The 9,148-nt window shown below is 32.7% G+C and overlaps 1 protein-coding gene across 3 annotated transcripts; it reads left to right on the forward strand.

Annotated features, from left to right (window-relative positions):
• Window positions 1-2,112: 2,112 nt before the first annotated feature.
• On the forward strand, window positions 2,113-6,380 carry LOC130981739 (protein DA1-related 1-like). 3 transcript variants are annotated; one of them, XM_057905400.1, is made up of 12 exons: window positions 2,113-2,495; window positions 3,070-3,205; window positions 3,292-3,382; window positions 3,619-3,910; window positions 4,002-4,122; window positions 4,205-4,288; window positions 4,402-4,521; window positions 4,643-4,855; window positions 4,974-5,036; window positions 5,140-5,258; window positions 5,591-5,649; window positions 5,714-5,996. In XM_057905400.1, the coding sequence occupies exons 2-12, from the start codon at window positions 3,095-3,097 to the stop codon at window positions 5,743-5,745; spliced, it is 1,305 nt and encodes a 434-aa protein (XP_057761383.1). In that variant the 5' UTR covers window positions 2,113-2,495; window positions 3,070-3,094; the 3' UTR covers window positions 5,746-5,996. The 3 variants fall into 3 exon arrangements, with proteins under 3 accessions (XP_057761383.1, XP_057761381.1, XP_057761382.1); XM_057905398.1 differs by having other exon boundaries at window positions 2,119-2,495; window positions 5,731-6,380; XM_057905399.1 differs by having other exon boundaries at window positions 2,125-2,495; window positions 3,634-3,910; window positions 5,731-6,380.
• Window positions 6,381-9,148: the final 2,768 nt, after the last annotated feature.

The raw sequence follows: 9,148 nt of genomic DNA on the forward strand, positions 1-9,148 counted from the left end.
TCTGTACCAAAACACATCTGTACACTAGATGGACTCCTCATATATATATATATATGTAAAAGTTAAATTTATTATTTGTGTAAACACTATGATTATGTATGTAACACTTTTCTATACTAACACTTAATCTTGAAGATTAATAACATTAAGCTAGTGTATCATTCTAAAAATAAAAAATCCAATTTTATTACATTAAAGGCTTTCACTCTGAATTAGTAGGATCAGAGATTTGTGATATTGACATATTGAAGCTTAGTAATTTTATCCTTCTTTTCTAGCTCCCACTCTAGTGGTTCTACTATATTATTATTGTTAGGCAAGTGGTTTGTGTTTCTATCAAAATGGGTCTTTGCAAGGCCCCATACATGTGCTGTATGAAGTTGCCTAACTCCCAATTTCAATCATTATTGAGCATTATATGCATTATTATTATATTAACTTGTTATTGTTACTATTATTATTATTATGAGAGCCGTAAGCTAAGTTGTAAACTTAACGACTTATTTATAAGAGACGAAGAGTTGGTTGGTTGCTGCAGTCAACGGTTTCCGTGAAACTATTTCTTGCTTTTATTTTCATTTCTTAATTCGAGATAAAAAAAGAATTACGTATGACTTATAATCACATTGAATTGTCTATTCTTGTACACGTTCTACCTTGTTTTGAGTTAATAATTAAATTAATCATTAAAAAATAAAAAATAACATGTTCTTTAAATTTATTTTAATTCCATTATGTTATTAACAGTATTTTTATCAATTTTTGCGAATTTTTATTTATGACTGTTTAATGAAATTTTTTTTGTGAATGTGTCTAATAAAAATATATTTTTTATGGTTTTGTCTAATAAAAATATTTTTATATATGTATTTCCTGAATATGTTTTCTTATACATATATTTAAAATATAATAATTAATTATTATTGACAATAAATTGACAAATAGTATATTAGTATCCTATACTTTTTCAATTTCATTTTTAAAAAATTTTATTAATTAAATTAATTCTTAAAAATTACGAATTAATTATATTTATCTTTCGGTTACTCCACTAATAATTTCCGTCAACAACTAAAGATGTAAAATGTTAACTAAAGAATAATTATACTTAATTTATAATTTTTAAAAAATTAATTTAATTAATAAATTTTTTTTGAGATAAATTTAAGAAAGATTTCATTTTTTGGAGACTAACTTATATATTAATCCACGTTATTTCCGAATAAATAAAATCAATATAATCTAGCATGTGGCCTGCTATGTTAATATGGGACATTATTGTGGTTGGGTTTAAAACTCATTCAATAATATGACCCCTTTATCTTCATTTCATTTCAGCCGTTCATCAATACTAGTAAATGACATCCTTCGATTGATGAATCCAAAGACAGATTTTGTGGCAAAACATTATTGGACGATGGAAAGTTTGGACATGGGAAAAAAATTGAATTTTTGGTGTTGGCCATCTGAACCAAATTAAAAGAGAGACTAGTAAAATTCTCAGATATATTATGATTGTTTAGGAAAATTGTACATTAATACAACTAAATTAAACCAATAAAATAAGCACCATTTCTTGTTAAAAAGTTAAAAATATAGTCATCCGATCCGATAAGAATTCAAATTATATAAATATAAATCAACACTTTCTATTGTTTCATAAGAGCTATTGATGATTGTTTGATGATGAATTCAAAAAAGCTAGCATCTCTTGTTTACCTCAAATTTGCACACATTCATATTCATATATTTTAAATATTAAATAAATAAATTTAATTTTGATGTACTGTTAGTGTAAAATAATTTTATACGTGTATTTAATTACGTAATATTACATTAGTAAAAATAACTACCTTTTCACATTGATAATGTGAATGGTCATCTAAAAGAACAGATATAATTGTACAGCTATATAAAATACTTTATACTATCATATTATCAGTGTATCAAAATTTAACTCTAAATAAAATAATAAAATTCACTTATATTTTGAATATGAATGAATAGATGTGTACTCATGCATTAACCACTAAAGAGATAGATACATCATACATCAGAGTCACACATAGAAGTAGTTCACTTGGCTTTGTCTCACAAACTCAACTACCCCATAATACTCACTTCTTTTCCCCTTCTCTCTCTGTGTCACACACACACTTTATTGTGTTATGTATGTATGTTATTGATAGAATAGCGGACCCCACATGCTAAAGCAGACACTACACTCCACAGCAGCAAGCAATGTAGTGAAAAATGTGAAATCCACACCTATCTATTTATCTATCTTTCTTCATTCTTCAATGCGGTTCTATCTTTTTGGTAGTTTTAAGGAACACCACTAATAATATTGCCTCACCTGCTCCTGTTCATGTTACCAGTTACTACTGTTTCCATTCTATTATTTTCATTTTTTTCAGGAGGATCCATATTTCATTCCTTTGCTCTCAAAAGCTGCTCTCTCTTATCACTTAACACGTAGACACAGAAAAAAAAGGGTATATCCTATAATTGTACTCTAATTCTCTTCCCCTGTTGATTCTTGGACTTTTGTACTTGAACCTGGATTCATCAGATTCTTCAGCTTCTCTAGATTCTGTTTAATTATATTTATTAATACAGTATATGTTTTGTTGGTAGAGGATGTTTCTTTTTCTGCATGTGTATTTCTCTTCAAGCAATTTAGTTTGAGTGAATTAGATATCAAGCTATGTTGAGTGTTGCTTTCTTTGTTGTGTTTGAGCAAGTGATGGGAATTTTACCTATTTGGTATGCTTGATATTGATCTGATCATATCTTATTGTTGCCATGTTCTGCAACAGATTAGAATTTAGATATTGAAATTCTGCTTGTCACCCTTGTGTTATTACTAATTAGATTCAGAAACTGGCCTTAATTAGCATCATAATATAAAGCATGATTTCCCAGTGACATTTATTTGTGTTGTTGTGGCCATCATGATATAAAGTATGATTTTTTTCCAAAGTGCTTATTAGTTATTAATCTGTAGATGGAAATTGTTGAATATACTTGGTTACCTGCTTAGGGATCATTTTCTTTTTCTGAGTGAAGGTGAAGGTGAATAATATTGCATGATATGGGTTGGTTATCCAAGTTGCTTAAGGGCTCTAACCATAGAACTTCAAGAGGGCAATACCATGGCAAATATGGAGAGGACAGAATTTGGGATAACCATCATGCTTCAGTGGTAATCAGAGTTTTTTTTAGTATGCAATTAAACTCATTGTCACAGAGTTACAACTTATCATTATAATAGTGGCAAACTGAGTGCAGGATGATTTGAACGATGTTGAGAAAGAAGACATTGATTGTGCAATTGCACTCTCTCTGTCAGAGCAGGATCAGAAAGGAAAAAGTGTTGTTGGTAAGATTTATGCTTTTGCACATTCCTTTGCTGCTTTGTTTGGTTTCAAAATTTTGTACAGTTAGTAATTCAGCATATGAGGTCTACCTAAATTGCATATTCTAAACTATGTAAAATGCACATTGATTTATTCTAATCAGCAAACAAAAAGTTCAAACACAGCAAGGTAACAATCAGAGAGGGAAGTGAATTGTTAGCCTTTATTAAATGATTGTTAACATAGTTTTCTTATGGAGTCTATGATATCGCAGAGGACGACTCTCAATCCGAAGAAGATGAACAACTTTGTAAAGTTGATGATGAGGAAGATGAGCATACTTGTACAGTTCAACAACAAGAAGAAGAACATCTTGATAAGGTTCGGCCGGATGAAGATGATGAACATCTTTCTAAAGATCAACTTGAGGAAGATGAGCAACTTGCCAGGGCAATCCAAGAAAGTTTGAACATTGATTCTCCTCCTAGTCCTAGATATGAGAATGATTCTATTTTCCAACCTTTATCAAACCTCTTTCCACCAGGATACAGGTAATAAAATTGAAATACTTAACCCCATGGATCCTTATTAGCATACTTGAGAAACAAAGATCAAACCTTGTTCTTGAAAATCCGCTTGCAGAATCTGTGCTGGATGCAAAGCTGAAATTGGGCATGGAAGATTTTTAAGTTGCATGGGAGCTGTTTGGCATCCACAATGTTTTCGCTGCAATGCTTGCAATCTTCCAATAACAGATTATGAGGTTAGTAAAAATGAAGTAAGTTGAAACCACTAAGATGTAATTGTAAATACTAATTCCTGAATCTTCATTCATTCTTTTACAGTTTTCCATGTCTAGCAATTGCCCCTACCATAAATCTTGCTACAGGGAGCAACACCACCCAAGATGTGATGTTTGCAATAACTTTGTAAGTATTTCAGCATTTATGTTATGTTATGCATATTTTTCTATGGAACAATTTCTCTAGTTCTGTCTTTATTCATAGAAATTGCACTAGAAGTATTAGTTCTTGCATTACAGATTCCAACTAATTCAGCTGGTCTCATTGAGTATAGAGCTCATCCTTTCTGGCTACAAAAATACTGTCCATCACATGATCGAGATGGAACTCCTCGGTGTTGTAGCTGCGAAAGAATGGAGGTCAGTTATATTATCCCCCAACACATTCTTTTTGTTACTACTGAAAGAATCTAGGCTTCTGTCATATTCTTTTTCTTTCCTTTCTAGTAGTATCTAATGCGAAATGGTTGAATCAGTGCAGCCAAGGGATGCAAAGTATCTTTTGCTTGATGATGGTAGAAAGCTATGTTTAGAGTGTCTGGACTCATCAATCATGGATACTCATGAATGCCAACCTCTCTACCTTGAAATACAAGAGTTCTATGAAGGTTTAAACATGAAAGTTGAGCAGCAAGTTCCTATGCTTCTGGTTGAGAGACAAGCACTGAATGAGGCCATGGAGGGAGAAAAGAATGCAAGTGTTGAACTTCCAAGCAGCCAATGTGCTTTTCATTTTTTCTTCTTTTCTACCACTTCAATCTCTATGTGTCCTGACTTTGAGTTGTTCTTCTGTTTTTCACTGTGGAATGAAGGGTCATCACCACTTGCCTGAAACTAGAGGACTGTGTTTGTCAGAAGAGCAAACTGTCACCTCGGTAGACATTTCTTGACAAATTGGAGCTTTCATACATTTTAGTTCTGAAATAATGGATTTTTTGTATGAAATAAAAGTGTTCCCTAAATTTCATGTAATGCCAGATTTCAAGGAGACCAAAGATAGGAGCAGGCCATCGAGTCGTGGATATGGTAACAGAGCCTTTTAGACTGATCCGTCGATGTGAAGTGACAGCCATTCTTGTGTTGTATGGCCTTCCTAGGTATCCATTTCACAGCATAGGCTTTCTTTCTCTTTTTATTCGTCTAGTGTTGAAATTTTCTTTTGGAGGCTAATAAGGATCCAATTCTAAACTTTTTGGTCAGAAGGTTTAGAACCTCTGCTATCATGTCATAAAACTATTTTTTCCAAAAGCTTAAGTTTATAAGAGGAGACACATGAATGGTTATATCTTTAACCATTTAAATTTTGATCATACACAATTATACATCAAAATTGACATTACTGTTATTTGCACATTATTCACTACAAACACAGTCCACAGTAGTTGTAAATGACATCAGTGTGTATAATTCAAGAATTCTATGTTCATAGGTTGTTGACAGGATCAATCCTGGCTCATGAGATGATGCATGCATGGCTCAGGCTTAAAGGTATTCAGCTATCCATGTTAAAAAAGTGATATTTTCATTATCTAAGTGTTAATTTGGACAAAAGTTATGTTTCTTTTACAGGTTATCCCAATCTGAGTCCAGAGGTTGAAGAAGGAATTTGCCAAGTCTTGGCTCATATGTGGTTAGATTCAGAAATATATTCTGCATCCGGTAGTGATTGTTCATCTTCGTCCTCATCATCGCCTTCCTCCTCCTCCTCATCCTCCTCCTCCGCGTCATCAAAGAAAGGCAAACGGTCTGATTTCGAGAAGAAGCTCGGTGAGTTTTTTAAGCACCAGATTGAGGCTGATACATCATCAGCTTATGGAAAAGGATTCAGGTTGGGAAACGAGGCAGTGCTCAAGTATGGTCTCAGAAGTACCCTTGATCATATCCAAATGACTGGAAGTTTTCCATATTGAAAATTTGAAACATGATGCAAGTTTCTCACTTCTCATATGAATTATATAGATTCATAGAATTGTATAGTTTAGAATAATGTTTATTCCATAAAAAAACGGGGATAAAGAGTGAAAGAAACAAAAGCAGTGAGGTGCATTAGAAAAATAAGACATAAGAACTAAAAAATGCTCCTCTGAGCATGCAGTTGCTAACTTGCTCTATTGTCCTGTTAAAATTTGAAACATGTTCTTTATGTATCACAAAATTCTGTTCAGAAGTTCAGAGCAGCTGAAATAATGAAATTATGGAAGTATAGAATTAATTTTGTATCTCAAGTTTTGTTCAGACAACATCAATTAAACTTAAACCTCCTCTTAACTAGAAGGGATAGGCTATGTGAATCAAATTATGTTGGTGTACATAATTCTTATTTTCAAAGAACTCCTTTGAGATATTAAGTTCTAATTTCTAAATTGAAAAATGAAAATTATGTTCAATCCCCCCCCCAAACATACTCATTGGAAAATGGCTTTATTTTTCAAAGAATCAAGTTTTTTTTTTTATTTTATATGAATTTTTGGATGAGTTAATTGCATCTTTTATGCAGGGGTCTGTTCTGGATATTTAACACCGACCGAGATAGCACGAAATTAAAAAAAAAAAAAGCATAGATTTTTAAAATTATGCAAGGATCAATTAAAAGAAATATAATATTTATTGTCTTATTCTATAATAGAGGTATAATCATACAGATAATGAAAGAAACTCGAATATCTTATATTCTGTTATAAATTTTAAATTCCGAGAATAAATTAATTTCTTTCATACTTTTCCTTTGTATTATTATTTTTTCTTTTTGAAAATCCTTTGTTTTATTATTTATTAGTGTATGTTTTCGTATCCTACACGGGATAATACATAAAAACATGTATAGTTTTTTTATTGAAAAAATTGAAAATTATATATAATAATTATTACTATAAATATTTTATAAAATTATAACTAAATTAAAGTTTAACAACTTTTAATGTTAAAAATATTAAAAATAACTAGTATTTGTCTTAATCAATTTGGAATAATTGAGTAGTTATTTCACTCATCTGTTTAAATAAGTATTAATAGTTCAAATTGCATATTGTGTGTGTAACAATTTATTGGTTAGCCTTAATAGCAGATTTTTAATAAATGGAGTTTTAATTCGTGGTGGATTAGTCATCAGCTTACAGAGTTGGAAAAAACTGTAAAAAAATAGTATTTGTCTTTAAAATAGAACAATTTCTTATTGATAGTAATACTTATAGAGATTTATCTTTGTTAAAATTTATTAGGTAAAATATACTTTTCGTCCCTGAAGTTTAACAAAAGTTTCAAAAATACCCCTAAGTTTTATTTTGTTCTAATTTTGTCCAAGAAGTTTTCGATTTGCATCAAATATACCCCTAACGGCTAATTTTTCAAAAAATTTAAGACCAATTCAACAACAATTTCATAAGAACAACCCTCAACACAAATAAATTAAGCATAATTTTCGTGCATTATTGTTAGATTGATCTTAAATTTTTTGAATAAAATTTAGCCGTCAAGGGTACATTTGATGCAAATCGAAAACTTTTGGAACAAAATTGAAACAAAATAAAACTTAGAGGTATTTTTAAAACTTTTGCCAAACTTCAGGGACAAAAAGTATACTTTATCCAAATTTAATTGAAACAATTTTATTTATTGGTATCATATTCATTCTTGAAGTCAAAATAATATGATTAACGTTGCTACCTATTAAAACTTTACATTTTATGACATATTTTTCAAGTTTTCAAAGTTATAAACTTATGTCATTATAAAAGCTATTATATTGATTAATATTTCTTGGTAACATTATCAAAATACTCTTGTTGAGTATTAGTTTGTGTGAAGAAAGTCGCTCCAATCAGAATGGATCTGAGAGGTATAAGATGTGTAGAATGAGTGACGTATATAAGGGGGACTCTGGCTCCCCTTTATATAGTTTGGGGTAGTTATCTTATCTTATCTGTTAAGATCAGAGGAATATTTGATTTTGAATATTGGTTAGGAATTGCAGCGCTGGTTTAGGCAACGGCTTCTCTCCTTTTTCTTTCACTCTGTTTCGTATTCTTCTCTCTACTGATTCAATTTCTTGGTTCGTTCATGCATTGCGTGCTTGTTTGTCCTGCGCCACATGCCAATTCTTTAGTTTACTTCAGGAAATCAGGTTGGTACTTTTTCTGCTTCCTTTTCCTTGTCTTTTTTGCATTTTTCCTGTGTTTTGTTCATTTGGGTCTGTTAAAGAGAGTGAGCACCACTGTTTTGAGGGTGTAGTTTGTGTTTGTGATAAGTAGATGGGGGTGGCATTTGCGTGATTTTCTCTCCGTCTAGTTTGGTGGGTTGATGGTTGTGCTTTCTCTTTTTTAGTTATGGCTCGATGGAGGAGCGAGGGTGTTGGGGCTCCCGTTGTCGCAGCCGGTGACGTTCCCCATACGTATTACTGGGTGACTTCTGACGTATGGGGAACACAGTCTCGGGTGATAGAGGCGGACCTCCAGCAGCTCCGTGCCAAGGGGGCGATTAGCGGGGGTGGTGATGCAAAGCGTCAGTACGAGCTCGTGCTCCTGAAGGCCGACAAAAGGGTTTGCTACATAAACTCCGATTTCCCTCAAGTTGCTGACTGGATGTGGGTTTACGAGTCCATGTTCACGCGGCTGGGGGTAGGACACCAGTTTTCAGAATTCGTGCAAGCGCTGCTTAACCGGTGTTCCGTGGCACCGGCCCAGCTGCACCCTAACAGTTGGGCTGCCATTCGAACCTTCGATTTGGTTTGCGAGTACTTGGAGCTTCTGGTGCAGGTGGAGGTCTCCCTATTTTCCTTTTTGTGTACCCTCCCAACCAAGGAGGGAAAACATAAGAAGGGGTTGTGTCGTTTAAGGCTCAGCCTAATCAACGTATTTTTGGTTTGTTTGAGAACTCTTTTCACGGGTTCAAGGGAAAATACTTTAAGGTGTGTCCTGCTCGGAGCCACCATCCTTTATAGTTGACCCTGGAACTTTGGGGCCGGGGCGTCATATTTGACGTGTGTTACCTA

The sequence above is a fragment of the Arachis stenosperma genome, chromosome 5 (assembly GCF_014773155.1).
Source record: "Arachis stenosperma cultivar V10309 chromosome 5, arast.V10309.gnm1.PFL2, whole genome shotgun sequence".
In the NCBI taxonomy this organism is placed as follows: Eukaryota; Viridiplantae; Streptophyta; class Magnoliopsida; order Fabales; family Fabaceae; genus Arachis; species Arachis stenosperma.

Excerpts from the sequence above, each read along its gene's own strand:
- LOC130981739 (XM_057905398.1), top strand. The coding sequence starts at position 3,095 with ATGGGTTGGTTATCCAAGTTGCTTAAGGGCTCTAACCATAGAACTTCA. Across the intron at positions 3,206-3,291 it reads ATAACCATCATGCTTCAGTG|GATGATTTGAACGATGTTGA; the intron begins GTAATCAGAGTT and ends AACTGAGTGCAG. Across the intron at positions 4,123-4,204 it reads TTCCAATAACAGATTATGAG|TTTTCCATGTCTAGCAATTG; the intron begins GTTAGTAAAAAT and ends ATTCTTTTACAG.